The 22570-nt window shown below is 48.3% G+C and overlaps 2 protein-coding genes across 7 annotated transcripts in view; one reads left to right on the top strand and one right to left on the bottom strand.

The window, feature by feature from the left end:
- Positions 1 to 3627, bottom strand: part of DNAJC16 (DnaJ heat shock protein family (Hsp40) member C16) — a 52548-nt gene extending 48921 nt beyond the window's left edge. For 2 of the 4 annotated variants that reach the window (XM_025357050.1, XM_025357035.1), the window contains exons 1-2: positions 3363 to 3627; positions 1065 to 1249 (exon numbers count right to left, since the gene is read on the bottom strand). In XM_025357050.1, the coding sequence (XP_025212835.1) occupies positions 1065 to 1231 (167 nt within the window). In that variant the 5' untranslated portion in view covers positions 1232 to 1249; positions 3363 to 3627. Of the gene's footprint in view, positions 1 to 1064; positions 1399 to 3362 lie in introns of those variants that run through there. The other 2 variants (XM_025357056.1, XM_025357041.1) reach the window with 2 other exon arrangements.
- Positions 3628 to 5999: 2372 nt separating this feature from the next.
- CASP9 (caspase 9) overlaps positions 6000 to 22570 on the top strand; it is a 29350-nt gene continuing 12779 nt past the window's right edge. Inside the window, exons 1-5 of one of the 3 annotated variants that reach the window (XM_025391662.1) lie at positions 6000 to 6439; positions 11485 to 11770; positions 20138 to 20172; positions 20974 to 21150; positions 21970 to 22059. In XM_025391662.1, the coding sequence (XP_025247447.1) occupies positions 6308 to 6439; positions 11485 to 11770; positions 20138 to 20172; positions 20974 to 21150; positions 21970 to 22059 (720 nt within the window). In that variant the 5' untranslated portion in view covers positions 6000 to 6307. The remainder of the gene's footprint in view (positions 6440 to 11484; positions 11771 to 20137; positions 20173 to 20973; positions 21151 to 21969; positions 22060 to 22570) is intronic. The other 2 variants (XM_025391682.1, XM_025391672.1) reach the window with 2 other exon arrangements.

Raw genomic sequence — 22570 nt, 5'->3', positions numbered from 1 at the left:
TGATCCGCCCGTCTCGGCCTCCCAAAGTGCTGGGATTACAGGCTTGAGCCACCGCGCCCGGCCCACCTTTTTTTTTTTTTTTTCGTAGAGATGGGGTATCACTATGTTGCCCAGGCTGGTGTCAAACTCCTGGGCTCAAGAGATCCTCCCACCTCAGCCTCCCAAAGTGCCAGGATTACAAACACGAGCCACCATGCCAGGTCAATTTTTTTTAAAGTAATATATAGTCAGCCCTGTATATCTGTTGGTTTCACACCCATGGATTCCACCAACCAAAACACAGTATTTTCTATTTTGAAATATTCAAAAATATTTTTAAAAAATTGCATCTGTACTGAACACGTACAGACTTTTTTCTTGTCATTATTCCTTAAACAATAACAGTATAACAACCATTTGCACAGCAGTTACATTGTATTAGGTATTATAAGTAAGCTAGAGATGATTTAAAGTATATGAAAGGATATGCATAGATTACATGCAGATACTGTGCTATTTTATATAGGGACTTGAGCATCCATGGACTTTGGTATCCCTGGGGATCCTGGAACCAAGACCTCACGGATATCAAGAGACAACTATACTTGGTTTCTGAATTTTTCTTTTTTGGAGGCAAAAGGCTATTACTCTAAACTTTTTTTCAAAGCGTAGAAATTAATAATTTAGAGAATAGGGTTGTATAATATTCCTGTTTAGCAATTACACTCACAAAGTTACTTTATGAATAATGTATCATGGGAAGGGTAGCATATCCATTACTGACTATATATACATTTTTTAAAATTAAAGTTTCTTACTTTAACATTAAATATGCTAACAATATCTAGGGCAATTCTTTAAGTCAAAGTATTCCTAAAAGGGATTTTCAGAGTAAACGTAGGCTTTGCATCTTATCACTAACAATTAAAGAACATGAACATTAGCTCTCCTGCATAAAATATTTTAGACAGATATATATATTGAACATAGAAACAGAGACAAATAAAAGCTAGTCATAATTTAGACTTCATCCCTGCTAAGACTGTTTAGCTTACGTTAAATCTCTATTTCTTTGTTTCACCTACCATTCCCGGGCGAGCTTCTTATAAGCCTTTTTAATATCAGCCTGACTGGCTGTTCGGCTGACCCCTAGGACTCTGTATGGGTCAAAATCCAACGCAGACAGAATTTGCAGGATCAGAACCAGAACTATCAAGAACTGCCAGGAAATGCTCAACTTTCTCACTTCCATTTCTCTTCCTTTCCAGAGCTGAAATGATTGAAGAGGCAATGAGTTTCAGTGGCAGAAACCTGGACAGTCTTGCTTTTTAGGTAAAGGTACAAGATATATAGATGAAAAACAAAACAAACCAAAGGTATTTTGCAGAAAAGTGTCAAGCTGTTGAACTGTATCTTAAAATCAAAAACCTCACTACTACTTTTGAGTATCACAAATAGGAACTATTACAGATGAAAAGCTGAGTAATAAGAATAGCAACTCTCCAGAATACTTGGACTAGAAAAGCTTTAGAAATGAATGAAAATGAATGGGATGCAGAAACAATACCTAAATGTGAGGAAACCTAAATAGGATAATCAGGGCGACTACCTCTCAAATACATGATTTCATTTATTCTGATAAGAATAAAGAAAATAAATGGTTTAAGAATACTTCACCGAGTACATGTTAAACAAACTCATGAAACTACAAGATTTACCATGCACGAAACTACAAAATGAGATAGTTGTGGCATTCTTGGGCATTAAATAAGTACAAATACAGAGGTGAAACACTAAAAAAACTGTGTAGTTAAAACGCAGTATACCTCAATTCTGTTCTTTCTCACCACACCCATTCAAATAAGAATATGAGAAGCTGCTCTTTAATCATTAGCAATATGGTCCTTTTTTTTTTTTTTTTAGACGGAGTTTCACTGTTACCCAGGCTGGAGTGCAATGGCGGGATCTCCGTTCACCGCAACCTCCGCCTCCCAGGTTCAAGCAGTTCTCCTATCTCAGCCTCCCGAGTAGCTGGGATTACAGGCATGCGCCACCATGCTTAGCTAATTTTTTGTATTTTTAGTAGAGACGGGGTTTCACCATATTGGCCAGGCTGGTTTTGAACTCCTGACCTCAGGTGATCCACCTGTCTCGGCTCCCAAATTGTTGGGATTACAGGCGTGAGCCATCGCGCCGGCCAATATGGTCATTATTAATGGAAACCTCAGATGAGAAAAAGTGGCAAGAAAAAAATTCAGTTTTCCATGTGAAGAAGAATTAATGGCAAAGACCAAACAGCAGACGTGGTCTTTAAAAGTTTTAAGCTCCATCTGTGGTGAATACAGTGACTTAATTCATTGTGAATTTTGGAAATAATCCTGGCTGGTTAATGAACAGGGTAGTGCTGGAATTGTGGATATTTATACTCCACAATTATGATCGCTGTTATACCCTACGATGTTTTTCTCAATTTATCTTGATTTCTCATAAGCTAATACAGTTTTAAGGTTCAACTGTCTACTGTGACACCTTACTGAAGAGGGGCAAAGCTATAACAGTGGTAGATTTCCGTAAGTGCAAGTTTAATGCCGCCTGGGGGTCCTCACAAAATTGACTAATCTGATGATCAATGTTTAAAATTGCATACGTGCTGAATAAAATCCTAAAACAAACCAGTTTCTTCTTTGTTAAGGCAACCTATTATAGCCTACAAAACACGTGAAGGCGATGTAGCTACTGGTTAAGCATACGGGTTGAAGGCTGGGATCTACTCTCCACTACTTTATTACCTTGGGCAAATTATTTAAACTTACTAAGCATCAGCGTCCTTATTCAAAAATCGGAATGAATACTACTACCTTGAAGGATCATCATGTGGGGACTAAATGCATCTCAAGGGTTTACTGAGCCCAGAGTCAACAGTCAATAAATGGTCGTTAGTGCTATTATTTCTACCATGCAGTACGACCGCTGCCTTATTTAACTGTGTCAGTTCCTTCCAGTTAGAGGGCCCGAGTGGCGGCGGTCTGGGAAGTTCTTTCGCTGACATGCGAGATAGACGGCGCCGACCTCGGAGCAGCAAACACCTGCCCAACAGGTAGGCTGCCAACCCTCTGGGTAGCATCTCCAGGACCAGGAAGAGGCTCCCAGAGACAAGCTCCAGGTCTAAAACCCGCCTCGCGCTCCCGCCGGAGGTCGCAACCCTGCAGGAGACAACCCCCTCCCCCGCCGCCCTCCGAGAGCCCAGGGCCCGGCCCTGTTGGCTCCCGGCTCCCCCCGGGCCCAGCAGTGACTGGAAACAAGAAGGAACTGACGGGAAATCCCTGAGTCGACCTGGCCCCGCCGCGTCCGCGGTTCCGCGCGTCACGCCGGGAAGGAGTTACCGGGAAAGTACACCGGCCCAACCGGCTGCAGCGTCCGTGCTCCAGTTAGTTCGCCGGGCCGGGAGCTTCCCGTCCACAACAGCGCTCGCCGGGGCCTGGGGAGGGGAAAGAGGCGGGGACAAGTCCGAGGGGAGTCACGTGACGCTTAAAGGTCCATCGCACTGAAGGCGAGGACAGAACAGGTCGAGGGTTTCTACTTGGCGAATCTATTTGACCCTTGCCACTCGCCGTCTACGCGTGGACCTGGGGCGGTTGCTATAGGAACCAGGGGCGCTCTTTGGTTGCTTCCAAAGGGTTGATCGTGACCAAAGAGGCCAAAACGTGCCTCCTAGCGAGGCGAAGTCGCTATGCATGATGGGATGCCAGAAGGCCCTCCTCTATCCAGGAAGGTGTTTCCGCTGCTACCGGGAGATGGCCCTCGTCTAGCAACAGTTGCTAGGATGGGGACGCAATCTCTGGTCCCTATTCTCTTTAACCCTATTCATAGAATCCTAGAGCGTCAGATTGGAAGGGACCCTAAGGATTCTTTAACTCTCCAACTCCTCCAATACTGATAAGGAGACTGAGGTCCAGAGAGGGGCAGGGATTTGCCCAAGGCCTAGAATCCAGGATTCCTTTTATTTTTGTTTACTGATTTTTTTTTTTGAGTTGAGAGAATCCAGGACTCCTAATCCCGTTTACCGAAAGGCGAGCTCCACCCAAGAATGTACCGGTCTCTGCCTTAAGCACGGGGAAAGGGCGCTGGGGGTTGGGAGAGGGATAAGGCACAGGTGAGTGAGGGAAACTTTCTTTGAGCCAATGAGATAGATCCCTTGGGGATATAAAGAGCGTTCATCTCTCTGCCCTGTTTTTATTTTCTTCTCTTTGCATTTATCACTAACATACTATGTCTTTTATTTATTTATATGGTTTATCACCTGATCCTTCCACTGGAATGTAAACTCTAAAAGCAGGGATTTTGTTTTGTTCACCTCCATGTTCTCAGTGTTTGACTACAGCCTCAATAAATATTCGGAAAGACCAGGCGCAGTGGCTCAAGCCTGTAATTCCAGCACTTTGGGAGGCCGAGACGGGCGGATCACGAGGTCAGGAGATCGAGACCATCCTGGCTAACACGGTGAAACCCCGTCTCTACTAAAAAATACAAAAAAACTAGCCGGGCGAGGTGGCGAGCGCCTGTAGTCCCAGCTACTTGGGAGGCTGAGGCAGGAGAATGGAGTAAACCCTGGAGGCGGAGCTTGCAGTGAGCCGAGATCGCGCCACTGCACTCCAGCCTGGGCAACAAAGCGAGACTCCGTCTCAAAAAAAAAAAAAAAAAAAAAAAAAATTCGGAGAATAAGTGAACGAATGGGGCTGAGGTTTTGCTGCTCAAGCGATTATATTCTAAGGTGGACTCTTGGATTTTAAAAGTGTGGCTTGTCGAGTCAGGTTTCGGGTTTCAATCCTGCCTGCCTCGGCCGCTTACTGCCCATGTGTCCTTAAACATTCGTTTCCCTGAACCCTAGGGTCTACATCTGTAAAACTGGCAGGATTGTAGTTAAGAATAAATGAGATAAGCATGAAAAGTGGCTAGCACGATGCCTGGGACTTAGCAAATGCTCAGTAAACAGAAACGATTATTTTTGAAATGTGAAAATGAACCGTTCAAAACGACGGGAGTTTAGAGGGACTAGATTTCTGCCAGTTTTTTTTCTGTGTGGGAGGTGTTAGGGTGGGAGGGAGGGAAGAGGGAATGGAAGACTGTGTAAGGTGGGCTTGGTTGGATCAGACACTCGAGTTTGGAACAGTCAACTGCGATCTGGGCACAGGGGCGGTGAGGGGAGCTTATGGTTTTTCTTGGGGTGGAGGAGGAGGCTAAGGGGAATCCATGCCCCGGAGGAGGTTGAACGGGGTGGGGCAGACCGTGGCTCCACTCATGGTTTCCCTCTTTCTGGAAGTGTGACGACTCTCTCCGAGTCTCTGTAAAAGCGGGGCCGTAGTGAATTCTGGCGAGGGGCCCTCGGTGGACCGGGAACTGGTGCCACAATTGCAAACGGGCACCTGCGCCCCGAGGGGGGCGGTGACGCGGGGGCGGGGCTGGGCCCTGGGAGCCGTGCGAGGTGCGGAGGTGCCGCCTTTGGGGCGGGGCGGTGACAGGAGATTGGATCCTGGGGCTGAGGATTGACGTTGGGGGCGGGGCGAGGGTGCGAGCTGGAGTCCGAGGCGCTGCGGTGACGCAAGGACGATTCTGAGGGTTGAGCGAGGGGAGGGGGTTGGCTCTTGGAGGCCGGGCGGTGGCGCGAGGCTTGGCGTTGGGGGCGGGGCGGTGGCGCAACATTGACATTGGGGGCGTGGCGGTGGCGTGGCGGTGGCGCGGGATGGATTCTGGGGTCGGGGCGAGGCGCTGAGGTGCGTCCTGAGGGCGGGGCGAGACGCAATTGCGAACCTGGGGGCGGGGTGAGGCCTTAGAGACGAGTCCCGGGCACTGGGCGGTGACGCGGGGGCAAGTTCAGGGGCGGGGCCGTGACCCGAGAATTGACCCTGGGGGCAGGGCGAGGCGCGGAGGTGCGTTCTGACGGCGGGGCGGGGACGCAAAAGCGAATCCTTGGGGCGGGGCGAGGCCTTGCACATGGGTCCTGGGGGCGGGACGGTGACGTGGGGGCGGTGCGGGGACGTGGGGGCGGGTTCTGGGGCGGAGCGGTGACGCGGGGCGGGTTCTGGGGCGGGGCGGTTACCCGAGAGTTGACCCTGGGGGCAGGGCGAGGCGCGGAGGGTTGTCCTGAGGGCGGGGAGGTGACGCAAGCGCGACTCCTGGGGGCGGGGTGAGGCATTGGAGATGAGTCCTGAGGCGGTGGAGCGAAGACTGACCCTGGGCAGTGACGCGGGGGCGGGCCCTGGGGAGTGGGGCGGGTCCTGGGGACTGGGGCGGGCGGCCGAGGCCCGGAAGCAGACTGAAGCTTTTCGCCATGGATGAAGCGGACCGGCGGCTCCTGTGGCGGTGCCGGCTGCGGCTGGTGGAGGAGCTGCAGGTGGACCAGCTCTGGGACGCCCTGCTGAGCCGCGAGCTCTTCAAGCCCCACATGATCGAGGACATCCAGGTGCGCCCCCGCCCCTGGCTCCCTGGCCCCGCGCTGCACGGCCGAGTCCCCACGCCCCTCGAGGAGCCATTGTGCGGGAGCCTAGCTTTCCCTGTGGCTTCGAACCCCTCGGCGGAGACTAAGAATCCCAAACACCTCTTAGTCGGGTGTTCGCTAAAGCGATTCCACGCCATACTCAGTCAGCGTCCACCGTTAGTGCTTGTGTTTCTTGTGTAAAGGAAAAATGTGAGACCCATCTTGAAAACTTTGAATAAGAAACAGTTCATGAATCGGAGAACACCAGACTGAAAGAGGTTTAGTGTTGTAATGACAAAAGGTCAGAGGCAAGTATTTGTTGGGAAAATGTGGAAGCAAAATAACGAAATTATTTGATTGGTTTGCAGTTACAAAATTGCCTTTTTTTTTTTTTTTTAAAGATCTGTTAGTTGACTGCTTATGCTTGCTTATCATTGGCTGGAGTTAAGTTTTATTTCTCTCTAACATAAGCATTTATCAGATATGACCCAAGTTAAATTTTGCTGTTTGCAGTTTAAGCAAGATTTAGGTCACTAAGGATACCTGATCGGTTTTGTCTGCTCAGGAATTATTCATGGTTGGTCTCCATTTTAGTTTACTTTAATACTTGCGAGGAAGGAGGCGTGTGCGTTTTTACTTTTCTAGTATAGAGATATTGGGAACCCACTTTGGCATCAGACTGCCTGGCACCGTGTTCTTGGGCCAGTCATTTCCCCTTTTTGAGCCACGGTTTCTGGGCTGTGAAATGGGGATAAGAATAATACTGTCATAAGGACTACATGAAATAATGGATGTGAAACAGTGTAGTGCCAGGCACAGAGCGAGGGCTCAGTGTGCCCTGCCCTCTTTGGCCAGCCCCTTCTGTGTTCAGTTTATGTTTTGTTAAGGGGTTTTGGGAATGACGGGACCTGATGCAGGTAATGGAGAAAAATAAAGTCAAACATTTGAGGTTTTCTTTAAAAGCACTTTCTCATCTTTGTCTCATTTGACCCTCATCACAGGCCTGTGAGGAGGCAGGAGATATTTCCTACCATGAGGTGCATTAGGCGTGAGTGGCTGGCTGGATATCCCTGGCCAGTGCCCTGGCCCAGGGAAAGAGTCTTTAAATAATTGAGTATCATATGAGTAATTATTCATTAATAATAAAATAAGTCTTGTGACTTCTGTTTGGCCCCTACTGGGGAACAGAAATGGTTTGAGGCCACAGTCCTTGCCTTCAGGAATGTTCACGGGGATCACAAACTCAGTGCCTGTGGAGGCCTGATGGATGGGCATCATAGTGGATACCTTTGCACTGCTCTCTGACTCCAGCTGAGTATGGCCATACCAGCAAATGGCCCAGTATTGCCAGATCTTTCACTTATTTGAGGCAGGGTCTCACTCTTGCCCAGCCTGGAGTGCAGTGATGAGATCATGGCTCACTGCGACCTTGACCTCCTGGCTTAAGTGGTCTTCCTGCCTCAGCCTTTAGAGTAGCTGGGACTTTAGGCACATGCCACCATGCCTGGCTAATTAAAAAAATTTTTTTTTTGTACAGATAGGAGCCTTGCTATGTTGTCCAGATGAGTCTCAAACTCCTGGCCTCAAGTGATTCTCCTGCCTCAGTGTTGGGGTTACAGGTGTGAGCCACTGTACCTGGGCCAGCTTTCATATTTTAAGAAAGAAGCTGGAAATCTTGATTCTTCTGTCAAATTCCCTGGCTTAAAATGTTAGCAACAAATTCAGAAATTTTTTAAGAACCTTGTGGGAACCATAGGTTGCCATTTTGCCACCCTAGTATGGCTGAAAAACAGGCAGGTTTTGGATCTGGGCTCTCATCCTGGCCTTGTAACGTATTAGCAAGTCGTAAAAAACCACAACCAATGAACCAAACAAACAGAAAAACCCCTTTCTGTGACTCAGTTTCCCTGAAATTTCTTACCCTAAAAAGTTGGGAAATTGTAATTTAACTCTATAAGGTTATTGAGGGAGAAAAAGATGAACCAATCCTTTTACACAGTGTTGACCTCCTGGAGTGTTTAGCAAATGTGGAGAGAAATCTAAACACCACCATCTATTTGCATGTGGCCAACTGCTCTGCTAGTGAGACTCACCTTCTTAGTGGCACTACAGGTTTGTAGTAGCCATTAGCCACATGTGGTTAAAGGTAAATTTGAAGTAATTAAAATTAAATAAAGTTAAAAATCTGTAGGGTCCAGCCCTACAGGGCCTGTGGGTTTTTCTCCTTGTGTGCGGAGACGAGAGATCGTAGAAATGAAGACACAAGACAGATAGAAGAAAAGAGAGCTGGGCCCTGGGGACCACTACCACCTAGACGCAGAGACCGTAGTGGCCCCAAATGCTTGGCTGCGCTGTTATTTATTGGATACAAGGCAAGGGGGCAGGGTAAGGAGGGTGAGTCGTCTTAGGTGATTGATAAGGTGAAGCAAGTCATGTGATCATAGGAAAGTGGGCCCTTCCATTTAGGTAGCCGAAGCAGAGAGACAAGGCAGCATACGTCAGCGTTTTCTTCTATACACTCATAAGAAAGCAGACTTTAAGACTTTCACTATTTTTTCTACCGCTATCTACTACGAACTTCAAAGAGGAGCCAGGAGTACGGGAGGAGCATGAAAGTGGACAAGGAGCATGACCATTGAAGCACAGCACCACAGGGAGGGTTTAGGCCTCCAGATGACTGCGGGCAGGCCTGGGTAATATCCAGCCTCCCACAAGAAGCTGGTGGAGTAGAGCGTTTCCTGACTCCTCCAAGGAAAGGAGACTCCCTTTCACGGTCTGCTAAGTAACACGTGCCTTCCCAGACACTGGCATTACTGCTTGACGAAGGAGCCCTCAAGTGGCCCTTTTGCGGGTGTGCAGAGGGCTCACATCTTGCCTTCTAGGGCACTTCTCACAATGTCCCTTCAGCACCTGACCCTATACCTGCTGGTTATTGCTAAGTTATATTAGCAATGCAACACAGAGTAATATTAAAAGCTAATGATTAATAATGTTTATAATAATGATTGATAATTATTCATGATCATTTCTGTATCTAATTTGTATTATGACTATTCTTAACTATTTTCTTTATTATACTGAAACAGTTTGTGGCTTCAGTCTCTTGCCTCGGCACCTAGGTAATCTTTCGCCCACAAAAATTCAGTTCCTCAGTTGTACCACCCAAGTGCTCAGTGGTCATGTGATGTATGGTTACCATATGGGACAGTGTAGACCAAGAATATTTCCATCATCACGGAAGGTTCTCATAGACAGTGCTGCTGTAGGATAGTTGAGGACATGGTGCCATCTTATCCCTGTGGATCCTGAGAACCTGTCCAGTGCTGGGTGTCTGAGGACAGGTGGCAGATAACCAGAATCTTCCTTCTGTCTTAGTGACTGACCCCACCATCCTAACACCTTCAACTTTTTTTTTTTTTTGAGACAGGGTCTTGCTGTGTCGCCCAGGCTGAAGTGCAGTGGTGCTATCACAGCTCACTGCAGTCTTAACCTCCTGGGCTCGAGCCATCCTCCTGCCTCAGCCTCCTGAGTAGCTAGGACTACAGGTGCATGACACCGTACCTGGATAATTTTTTTAAGTTTTTGTAGAGACAGGATCTCACTGCATTGTCCAGACTGGTGTTGAACTCCTGGGCTCAAGCTATCCTCCCACTTCAGCCTCCCAGAGTGCTGGAATTGCAAGCATGAGCCACTGTGCCTGGCCTACCTGTCAACCTTGACCCTTGCTCTGTCTTCACAGTCCCACCAGTCAGTGCCCATGTTCTGTGGACCCTCCCTCTTTGTATCTCTGCTTTGTCCTTTCACTTCTCTCTATTTTAGCTGCACCATCTGTGCTGCCTTCTGGTCTGGCTATGGCTCACTCCTTTCCATTTTTCACCCTGACCCCAGGATGATTTTTTGAAAAGGCATATCTGTCTCTGTCACTCCAATCTTAAAACTCTTTCGTGGCCAGGCACTGTAGCTCATGCCTGTAATCCTAGCACTTTGAGAGGCTGAGGTTGGTGGATCACTTGAGGTCAGGAGTTTGAGACCAACAGCCTGGCCAACGTGGTGAAACCCCGTCTCGACCAAAAAATACAAAAATTAGCCAGGCATGGTGGCGGGTTCCTGTAGTCCCAGCTACCTGGGAGTCTGATGTGGGAGAATCACTTGTACCTGAAAGGTGGAGGTTGCAGTGAGCTGAGATGGTGCCATTGCATTCCAGCCTGAGTGACAGAGCAAGACTCTTTCTCAAAAAAACAAAAATGAAAAACAGACAAAACTGATGGCTGGCCACGGTGGCTCATCCCTGTAATCCCAGTACTTTGGGAGGCCAAGCCTGGAGGATCACTTGAGGTCAGTTCAAGACCAGCCTGGGCAACATGGTGAAACCCTGTCTCTACTAAAAATGCAAAAGAAATTAGCCAGGCATGGTGGTGTGTGCCCATAATCCCAACTACTCCGGAGGCTGAGGCAAGAGAATCGCTTGAACCTTGGAGCTGGAGGTTACAGTGAGCTGATATTGCACCACTACACTCCAGCCTGGGTGACAGAGTGACACTCTGTCTCAAGGAAAAAAAAAAAAAACTCTTTGGTGGCACCTGACAGGTCTCAGGATGAATTTCTTGGCCTGGCCACCCAAAGGCCTTGTCCCTTGCCACTGTCCACCTCCTACCTTATAAGACTCTGAATTCAGTATTCATTTCTGATACCCCTAGCCCCATGTGCCTTCCCTCTGGGCACTTGTCTCTTGCTGTGTCATTGCTGATTTGTCTGATTGCGTTCCTCATTAGAAATTTGCTCCTTAAGGACTGACACTGTCCATGGTAGCATTTTTAGCACTTAGCATAGCGTCGGGCATCTTTTGCCCTGCGAAATAATGAACAGATCATCAGAGGCTGGTAAGTGGCACACACTTATCACACCTGCAGCTCCATTGCTGCCCACGTGCCTGACTGTTTAGACTTACAGTAGCTGGGAAACGGGGAGACAAGGTGAGAGCCATTTAAAAGTACATGGGTAATTAGTATCCTGCCTCTCTTTCTAAACAGCGGGCAGGCTCTGGATCTCGGCGGGATCAGGCCAGGCAACTGATCACAGATCTAGAGACTCGAGGGAGTCAAGCTCTTCCTTTGTTCATCTCCTGCTTAGAGGACACAGGCCAGGACATGTTGGCTTCATTCCTGCGAACTAACAGGCAAGCAGTAAAGTTGTCGAAGCCAACCCGAGAAAACCTTACCCCGGTGGTGCTCAGACCAGAGATTCGCAAACCAGAGGTTCTCAGACCGGAAACACCCAGACCAGTGGACATTGGTTCTGGAGGATTCGGTGATGTTGGTAAGTATTGAGAGAGTGATTGGTGGGTGGGCATGACATGTAGTCATCTGGGACTGACTGTGAGTACAGCTGGGTGGGCTGAGATTCAGAATTTAATTTTGCATTGTCTTTCTGAATGCTCATAGGGATGGCAAAATTCTGGGGGGTTTTCAGGAGGTTGAATCTTGGCAGCCCCTCCTCTGAAAACCCTGTGTTGAGGTCTGTTTTGGGTGTCCCGGGTTTTTTGTTTTTGGTTTTTTTTCCTGCCTTTGAGATAGCGGGTCTCAGGTTTTGATCAGTGTTTCCAGATCCATCTATTGTTTTGGATTTGCCTTTCGGTCTGGGTGGGTAGCTTGGACTACCTTATGTCTGGGGGTAGGAGAGAGGCCTGGGTTCTATCTGCCCCATACAAACAGACATCTGCAAGGTATTTACCCTTACCTTCTTCCCTTAGAGCAACCCCGCAAGGCAGGTGTCATTAGACCCATCCTTGTTGATGAAGAAACTGACTGAAGCTCGTGGAAATTAAATACTTTGCCAAAGGCCACACGGCTACATCCAACAAAATGCATAAATTCCAAGAGTACAGCTGGGTGATTTTTACCTATGTGTACCCACAGGTAACTAACACCCAGATTGTCAAGATGAAAACATTCCAGGGTCCTGTAAGACTGTCCTCTCTCTTTCCATCTCTTCCCACTTCCCCTTTCCCAAAGTAATCACCGTTCTCATCTCTATCGCCAGAGATCCCTTTTGCTTGTTGTTGAACTTCAATATAAATCCTATATAGTCTTAAATACTCTTGAGCCTGGCTTCTTTCACTCATCATTGTATCTGTGAAATTCATTCATATTGTTGTGCATATCATTCTTTTTAATTTCTAGATGGCAGCAGTTCCTATTCTGAATAATCCACAATTTATTTAACTATTTTCCTATTGATGGACATGTGGGTTGTTTTCAGTTGGGGCTTTGTTCCCATGGCAGCGTGTGGAGATCTAGCACTTCCTGTTTCATGGGTGCCTCGTGGACCATTGCATGGTATCATAGTTAATAATCATAATAGTAATGGTGAATATTATTGAGTGCTTGCTATTTGCCAGGCACTGTTCGGAGTGCTTACATAAATGATCTGATTTAATCTCCCCATCTCTCTTGTAAGGCAGGTGCTTTGCTGTTAGACAAAGTGAGCCACAGACTGGGACGCAACCTGTGCCAAATCACACAGCTAGTGAGGAGTGGAGACAGGGCTGCAGCCCAGGCTTACCCGTTCTGTCTGCTCTGCAGGGTAGCCCCATGTGTGCTTTGTGGGACACACCTCATTGATCCAACTCATGCTGATGGACATTGTGGTGTTTCTGCAGTGAGCCTGGCATGTATGTCTAGTTCTGACTGCAGGATGTTTCTAGAAATGGAATTGTGTGTTAAAGGGTACTTGTTCCCGTCCTATAGATGCTACCAACTTATCAAAAATATGTCATTTTAGCCAGGTGTGGTAGTGTGAGCCTGTAGGACAAGCTACTTGGGAGGCTGAGGCAGGAGGACTGCATGAGGCTAGGAATTCACAGCCAGCCTGGGCAACTTGGTAAGATCCTGTCTCTAAGAAAAAAGAAATGTAAAAATTGTGTCTTTCTTTTTTTTTAATTGAGACAGGGTCTTCTGTGGCCCAGGCTGGAGTGCGGTGGCGTGATCACGGCTCACTGCAGCCTTGAATTCCTGGGCTCAAGTGATTCTCCCCCTTAGCCTCCCAGGTAGCTGTGTGCTATTGTTTTTTGTATTTTTTGTAGAGTAGAGATGGGATCTCACCGTGTGGCCTAGGCTGGTCTCGATCTCCTGGGCTCAAGCAATCCTCCCACCTTGGCCTCCTGGATAGCTGTGCATGTTATCACCCCTGGCCAATTTTTTTTTTTTTTTTTTTTTTTTTAAAAAGAGGGAGTCTTGCTCTGTCACCCAGGCTGGAGTGCAGTGGCTCAATGTCGGCTCACTGCAACCTCCACCTCCCTAATTCAAGCAATTTTCCTGCCACAGCCTTCCGAGTAGCTGGGACTACAGGCACCCACCACCACGCCTGGCTAATTTTTGTATTTTTAATAGAGACGGGATTTCACCATGTTGCCTAGGCTGGTCTTGAACTCCTGGCCTCAAGTGATCTGCCCGCCTCAGTCTCCCAAAGTGCTGGGATCACAGGTGTGAGCCACAACTCCCAGCCCATGCCTGGCCAATTTTAAAATTTTTTGTAGAGATGGGGTCTCGCCATGTTGCCCAGGCTGCCCTCAAACTCCTGGGCTCCAGTAATCTGCCCACCTTGGCCTCCCAAAGTGCTAGAATTACAGGTGTGAGCCACTGCACCCGGCCCAAATGGTGTCATTTTATAATCTCACCAACTATGAGTGAAGGTGACCGCTTTCTCACATTCTTGCGAACAGTGAGTATTGACATTTTTTTCCTGTGTGATGGGTAAAAAGTGCTGTTTTCTTTCAACAAAAATCCAACAAAATTCATTCATATTGTTGTGCATATCAGTAGTTCATTCCTTTTAATTTCTAGATGGCAGCAGTTCCTTTTCTGAACAATCCACAATTTATTTAATCATTTTCCTGTTGATGGACATGTGGGTTGTTTTCAGTTGGGGCTTTGTTCCCATGGCAGCGTGTGGAGATCTAGCACTTCCTGTTTCATGGGTGCCAGGTGGACCGTTGCATGGTATCAAAGTTAATATTCATAATAATAATGGTGAACATTATTGAGTACTTGCTGAATAACTGTGATTTTTGGGCAATCCACTAAGGCAGAGAAACAGACAAACATGATGAGGGTATGAAGCTGCATTTGCTTGAAGTGTAAGGAAGAAGACTGGTTCTGGAATTGGCCACGTGCATTACTATCCTGTAAAGGAGACAGGCAGAATAAAAAGCTCATCTGTTGTTATTTGGTTCTGGGAAATGTCAACGTGAGTCATTTAGGACCAACAGTCAGAATTTGAAACTTCCTGTTTTTTTGGAAGGTGTTTTATTTCCTATTTGTTGTGAATATTTATTCCTAGTAGGAGCTTAATTCTCAAGAGTAAATAATAACAACAATAGTAAGATCACTTAATTTTTTTACTTTATTATTATTATTTTTTGAGATAGGGTCTTACTCTGTCACCCAGGGTAGAGTGCAGTGGTGTGAGCTCAGCTCATTGCAACCTCTGCCTGCCAGGTTCAACCAGTTCTCTCACCTCAGCCTCCCGAGTAGCTGGGGCTACAGGCACGCCACCATGCCTGGCTGGAGATGTCCTTTTTAGGTGCTGGGCCTTAGACTCCTGAGTACTGCATGGGAATGCTTCCCAAGGTAGGTTTCATGGTGATCCACAAAGGAAGAGCTGTGTGTTCATACGTATGGGAATGTCTGGCTGAGCAAGAATAGGGCCAGCAGCAGAGCCTTTCATAAGTGAGTACAGGAAAGGATGCTGTAGGTCAGCGTTTCACACTGGGGATGATTTTGCCCCGACCTCCAAGGGACATTTGACAATGTCTAGAGACAAATCTGGTTGTTATAACTGAGGGTGGGTGGGTGCTACTGGCATCTAGTGAGTAGACAGAGATGCTGCCAAAACCCAACAGTGTACAGAGTAGCTATGCACAATAAAGAAGAATCTGGCCCAAAGTGTTAGTGTGGTGTGGCTGAGTACACACACCACACTCATACATATTCATTGAGCTTGAGTGTCAATGAATAATATTAGTAATGATGGACACATCAGTTTTATTGAGTTGTCAAGTGTGTCAGGTGTTGTTCTATGTGCCTCACATGTATTAATCGTTTGAGATGTCATCACAATCCTATGAGGTTGATAGTTGCTCCTATTATCCTGTAATACAGATGGGGAAATCAGAGGCCCAGAGACTCTGAGCTCCTTGCCCATTGTGACACAGGTGCTGGAGTTGGGATTTGAACCCAAGTACCTCGAACTCACTCCATCACTGCCTCATGAAGAACAAATGGCTCTTTCTCTTTCTTGGCCCTATATTTGTGCCATTACTCATTAGCTCATGCAGATGTTTGCTAAGTACCTGTTGGGTTCTAGGTGTTGGGGATGCAGCTTCGAACAAGGATGTCCAGTCCTTGCCTTCACCTGGAGAGGGGCAGATACTCAATTCATGCTTGCATAATTTGGTCTTTATTTACGGCTGTGCGTAGTGCTATGAAGAAGCTGAACACAGTGCTTTAGAGGTGCATCATCGGGGACCCACCAGAGAGAGTGGCTTTGTCTTCGTATATTCAGAGGAAAACGACTTTTCCTTCAGAATGGAAGGAACTTTCTTAGTTTCAGACATGATGCCTTGTGTGTAACTGCTTGTTCCAGCCAGGGCCAACTGCCTGGGAGGGCTGGGAGAACAGTTGGTAGCTGTGTTCTCAGGATTCTCCAGAGAAACAGAACCTACAGCGGGTGTGTGTGTGCATGTGCGTGTGTGTATAAAACAGCATCTTTTGTTCAATGCTGCATCCCCAACAGGTAGAACTCAGCAGGTAGTTAGTAAACATTTGCATGAGCTAATGAGTAATGGCACAAATACAGAGACAAGAAAGATAATGAGCCATTTGTTCTTTTTTTTTTTTTTTTTTTTGATACAGAGTCTCGCCGTGTCACCCAGGCTGGAGTGCAGTGGTGCAGTCTTGGCTCACTGCATGCTCTACCTCCTAGGTTCATGCCATTCTCCCACCTCAGCCTCCTGAGTATCTGGGACAGGCACCCGCCATCACAATCACGCCTGGCTAATTTTTTTTGTATCTTTTTTTTTAGTAGAGATGGGGTTTCACCATGTTAACCAGAATGGTCTCGATCTCCTGACCTCATGATCCGTCCGCCTCGGCTTCCCAAAGTGGTGTGAGCCACCACCATACCCGGCCAAACCATTTGTCCTTTATGAGGCAGTGATGGAGTGAGTCCGAAGTACTTGGGTTCAAATCCCAACTCCAGCACTTACCAGCTGTGTCACAGTGGGCAAGTAGTTGAGTCTCTGGGCCTCTGTTTTGTATATATACATATACACACAAACACAGATATACATAGAAAGATCTATACATATATTTTTATGTGTGTGTGTATATATATCTTTATCTAAAAACATATTTATTACAAGGAACTGGCTCATGCAGTTGTGGAGGCTGAGAAGTCCCATGGTCTTCCATCTGCAAGTCAGAGACCAGGAAAGCTGGTAGTGTAGTTCCAGTCTGGTTCTGAAGGCCTGAGATCCAGGAGCACCACTGGTAGAAGTCCCATTCCAAAGGCAGAAGACGACTGATGTCCCAGCTCAAGCAGTGAGACACAGAGAGATCAAATTCTCCTGTTCTCCACTGTTTCGTTCTATTCAGGCCCTTGACGGATTGGACGCGGCCCACCCTCCTGGGGAGGGCCATCTGCTTTACTCTGTCCACCTATTCAAATCCCATTCTTATCCCCAAAACACTCACAGGCACCCTGAGAAATACTGTTATATTTAACCAAATATCTGGGCACCCTGTGATCTAGTCAAGTTAACCTGTGAACTCAACCATCACAGTGGCTTTCTCTGCTCATGCCTTGCCTGGGTTGGAACTTCCTTGGAAGTAGAAGTTGGCTCTTCAGCCCTACCTGGCTTCCTGGTCCCTTCGCTCTGGGGCTGGTGGCTGTTCTCACCTCCCATTACAACTCAGGGTTTCTGAGTCTCCAGTTCCCCTCTGGCAAATGGGGATGTGTGCCAGTACTTCTGTGCTGAAGGGCCTGCTCTGAGGAGTAAGTGAGGCGGTGTGTGGAGGGACTTCACATGGGGCCTCCTATTGAGTGAGCCTTGGGTGGGTCTCATTGGTCAGCGCTGCTTCCTTCTGTGATTTCTAAATTGCCAAGGGCTGGGGAGGGTCAGTCCCAGGGCATCTTCCCTTCTGTAGAGTCCCCCAGTTCCCCTACTTGCTTTCTGTGTCCTGACTGAAAATTACAGAGTGCCTTGACCACCCTGTGACCCAGCCAGCTGCAGGTTTTTCCCAGTAGACCTGAGCCCAAACCTGGGCCTTAAACATTCTCAGGCACTGATAAAAGGTATCTAGGTAGGCCAGGTGTGGTGGCTCACGCCTATAATCCCAGCACTTGGGGAGGCCAAGACAGACGGATCACTTGAGGCCAGAAGTTCAAGACTAGCCTGGCCAACATGATGAAACCCTGTCTCTACTAAAAATGCAAAAATTAGCTGAGCATGGTGGTGTGTGCTTGTAATCCTAGCTACTCAGGAGGCTGAGGCAGGAGAATTGTTTGAAGCCGGGAGACAGAGGTTGCAGTGAGCCAAGATTGTGCCACTGTACTCCAGCCTGGGCAACAGAGTGGGACTCTTGTCTGGAAAAAAAAAAAAAATTAGCTAGGTGTGGTGGTGTAGTCCCAGCTACTTGATGGCTTAGGTGGAAGGGTCACTTGAGCCCAGCAGGCAAAGTTTGCAGTGAGCCGAGATTGCGCCACTGCACTCCAGCCTGGACAACAGAGTGAGGCTCCCTCTCAAAAAAAAAAAAGAAAAAAAAAGGTATCTAGGTTATCGCCCAAAACACTGAAAGAAACCGGCCCTGGCCCGGAGCCAAATTCCTTAAACCCTCATGTAAACTCCTTACCCCGATTCCTTCACTGTGGACCAAACCTAGGTAGACTCCCATTTTTTCTTGCCGCTTGCCTCAAGGATTGCTGCAGCACTCTAAGTTCCCTAATAAATGTTTTGGACGACTGCGTCAGGGCGACAGAGCGAGACTCTGTCTCAAAAAGAAGAAAAAACATCTCATGACCTTTTAAGCTGGTGACCAGTCAACTTCTTGCTAAATGAAAACTCTTTTGACATTGATGGAAAATAATCATCTTTATTCATTTATTCATTCTGCAAGTACTTCCGGAGGACCTGCTGTGCACTGGGCCCCTATGAACACTGCAGACAGCGAGCATCCGCTCTCCTGAGCTTCCCTCACCTCTTTCTGCTCTGTAATTTCTTCTCAATGAGACACCATCTCTATACTCTCTGGTGTCTGGTTTTTTTTTTAACGCAGCACATTCTTTTCTTTTTTTTTTTTTTTTGAGATGGAGTTTTGCTCTTGTTGCCCAGGCTGGAGTGCAGTGGCACGTTCTCGACTCACTGCAACCTCCGCCTCCCAGGTTCAAGTGATTCTCCTGCCTCAGCCTCCTGAGTAGCTGGGATTACAGGTGCCCACCCCCTCACCTAGCTAATTTTTTTTTTTTTCTTTTTGCATTTTTAGTAGAGAGGAGGTTTCACCACGTTGGCCAGGCTGGTCTGGAACTCCTGACCTCAGGTGATCCACCCACCTCGGCCTCCCAAAGTGCTGGGATTATAGGTGTAAGCCACCGCGCCTGGACTTACACAGCACATTTTCTAGGCTATCCTGCCTTGCATGTATCAGTGAAGCGGCGTCATTCATCTGTGGTAAATACCCAAGATTCATTGTCTTCACAGCCATGGAAAACCAGGACACGGACATACAGTGAGGTTCAGAGTGGAAATATAATAGGCGAAACAAAGAGAAGAGCTCTCTGCCGCAGAGACGGGTCCCAGAGAAATGGGTTGCTGCTTCTGCAGTGGAATGCAAGGGGTTTTATAGATGAGCTTGAGGAGGAGATGTCTGATTTACAGGCCAAGGTGGACCGATCATTTGAGGTTAGGAGTTTGAGGCCAGCCTGGCCAACATGGTGAAACCCCGTCTCTACTAAAAATACAAAAAAAAAAAATTCAGCCGGGCGTGGTGGCAGGTGCCTGTAATTCCAGCTACTCGGGAGGCTGAGACAGGAGAATTGCTTGAACCTGGGACGGGGAGGTTGCAGTGAGCCAAGATTGCACCTTTGCACTCGAGCCTGGGCAACAAGAGTAGGAAAAAAAAAAAAAAAAAAAAGGAAATGATTTGGGGACTGCTTTTTGTTAAAGGGGAAATTCTGCTGAGGACTGTTTTACTCTCACTATCTGCCTAAATTCTATCTCCTGTATCATCAGTAGCTCGTTCCTTTTTAGGCTGTATAATGTTCTCTTGTGTGGCTGTATCACAATTTGTATATCTATCATATTGTTGGATTGGTTGTTTCTAGGTTGGGGCATGATGAATAAGGCCTCAGGGAACATTTTGGCCAAGTCTTTTGTGCCCATTTGCACTCCTTGTTCTTTGATATATACCTGAGGGCGGACTTGCTGTCAGAGGGTAGGTGTGTGTTTAACTTTGTTAGAAACCTCTAAACAGATCTCCAAGGCGGCTCTGCCATTTGGCTCTCCCACCAGCAGCGTCTGAGGGTCTGAGTTGCCACTGCTCTGTTCTTGAGCGGCTGTCCTCACAAAGCCCCTTGCCCCTCCTCTGCTGCACCCCAACATTATGTTTCCCTCTTTTGCTGTCTCCCCAGGTGCTCCTGAGAGTTTGAGGGGAAATGCAGATTTGGTGAGTCTCCATGAGATTTGGGGCTAGTATCTCCGGCTTTGGGCCCTTCCCTCTCCCCCTCTCAGGTGCTTCCCTGCAGGTGTGGCAGGAGCCCAGGGAACCCAACCCTAGGCAGGGCAGTGGGAGTCTGGTCCTAGCCTCCCTGACTCTGGCCCAGCACCTGCTGGGACAGATTATTCAACCCTGCTTTTCCTCATTTGCAAAGCTGGGGGCAGAAGCGGGGCAGACCTGATGAGGGGCAGGCATTGGGATCCGTACCAAGTTGCCACTCTCTCATTCACAAGTATTTATTATGTGGCTCCTGTGCTCTGTGCTGGGGCCACTTGGGAAGGAACCATCAGTCTGTTAGGGGAGAGAGAAGTTAGGCAAATGAGTATATAAATAGAAACAGTGATAAGTACCATCAACAAAAGAACAGGCTGCCTTGAGAGAGAATTACAAGGGGACCGAACCTGGGGAGGGAGCAGCCTTAGGTGCTCCCAGGTGGCCTGGGCACAGTTCTGCTGACAGAGTTCTCAGGTACGCCCCTGGCCTGGGTGACCTGTGAGGTCCTTTGGGATGAGTGCTCGTGGCTGTTGGATTTCCAGGTTACCAGCTCCCTTCCCTGAATACCAAGATGGGGGGGTCACCTTCTAGTGCTAGTCTATCCTACAGTTGCTTCTCTTTTGCCCTAGAATGCTGGGTGGAGACCCTGCTACTCCTTGTGTGGGAGGGCGGAGCCTGTTTTCTTCCCACCTCTCCAGACTGTCCCCTAGGGAGCGCGGGGAGAGCCTGGGTTTACGAGGGTCCCTGTGCTGGCAGGCTTACGTCCTGAGCATGGAGCCCTGTGGCCACTGCCTCATTATCAACAATGTGAACTTCTGCCGTGAGTCTGGGCTCAGCACCCGCACCGGCTCCAGCATTGACTGTGAGAAGTTGCAGCGCCGCTTCTCTTTGCTGCATTTCATGGTGGAGGTGAAGCACGACCTGACTGCCAAGGTACACTCACTGTCTGTGGAGGGAGACAGGGTGGGGGCCAGTGGGTGGGGAAGTATCTTTCGAGGGACCCCAAAAGCCAGCTGACTCCCCAGATGAGCCCTTACATCTCTGGAGGACCGTGGGAGTTAGGACGGCTCAGCGGCTACAGGTTCAAGTTCAGACGCAGAAGTCCGGGTTTGAGGACTGGCTGTCTCGGCCACCTGCTGTGTGACCTCCTGTGCCTCAGTTTCCTTGTCTGGAAAGCAGGAATAGTACCTACCTCCTTGGGTTGTTTTAGGGGTTTGATGAACAGTGCCCAAGCATAGCACCTTCTCCCGGAAAACGGTGGCTATTACGACTGCTGGGACTGTCAGCACTTCAGTACTGGCCCTGGGAAGCTGAGAAAGTGCTCTGCCCAGGCCTTTGGGTTGGGCCCTTTGTTGTTTTGTTTTTTTTGGTGGCAGGGGACAGAGTCCCACTTTGTCATCCAGGCTGGAGTGCAGTGGCGTGATCTCGGCTCACTGCAACCTCCACCTCCCGGGTTCAAGCAATTCTCCTGCCTCAGCCTCCTGAGTAGCTGGGACTACAGGTGCATGCCACCATGCCTGGCTGAATTTTTTTTTTTGTATTTTTAGTAGAGACGGGGTTTCACCATGTTGGCCAGGCTGGTCTCAAACTCCTGACCTCAAATGATCGGCCCACCTTGGCCTCCCAAAGTGCTGGGATTACATGTGTGAGCCACCGCCCCCGGCCAGGCTGAGCCCTCTTATTGTCAGGAAGGGCCCAGTCTGCAGCCGGACCTGTCAGTGCTTCTGGCTCACCTGCAGCCCTCTCTTGTAGGAAATGGTGCCAGCTTTGCTGGAGCTGGCACAGCGGGACCACAGTGCTCTGGACTGCTGTGTGGTGGTCATTCTCTCTCACGGCTGTCAGGTAGGAAGCATCCCTCTGCTCCTTGGGCAGGCATTGGGTAAAGGCCGTGCCAAGAGGCCGTGCAGGGGCCATGTCCCTTCCTGTGTCCAGAACACGCTTGGCTTTGTGGAAAGGGGCTGTGGGGCCCTGCCCACCTCCTGTTGTTTTCTTGGGAGCCATGTGGTTTGAGGAGTTGGCTGCACCTTTCTGGGCAGGTCGGTGTTCCTGGGAGAAGCTCTCTGGGAGAGGGAGGGCAGAGACCAGGTCTGCTCACGAAGCTCCTGCCCCCAGAATTTGTTCAGAGGCAGGTACAGCACACATATTGTCTCAGCTCCTGTCTCTGTCCTGTGAGGCATTGTCCCAGGCCCCTTGCTGCTGGTGAGACTCAGGACACCAGGCCCACTGGGGGCTTGGCCCCTTAAGTGTTTGTCATTGTGATTAAGCCCTTACCCCTTCCTGGACCTTAATTTCCTCATCTTTTAAGTTGAGGAGTTGGACAGATCACAGTTACAAGCTGGGGCCTGGAGTCTCC

This window comes from Theropithecus gelada, chromosome 1 (genome assembly GCF_003255815.1).
Source record: "Theropithecus gelada isolate Dixy chromosome 1, Tgel_1.0, whole genome shotgun sequence".
Taxonomy (NCBI): Eukaryota; Metazoa; Chordata; class Mammalia; order Primates; family Cercopithecidae; genus Theropithecus; species Theropithecus gelada.
Note: the sequence above shows the minus strand (reverse complement) of the source record. Positions and strands in the feature narration are given on the sequence as shown.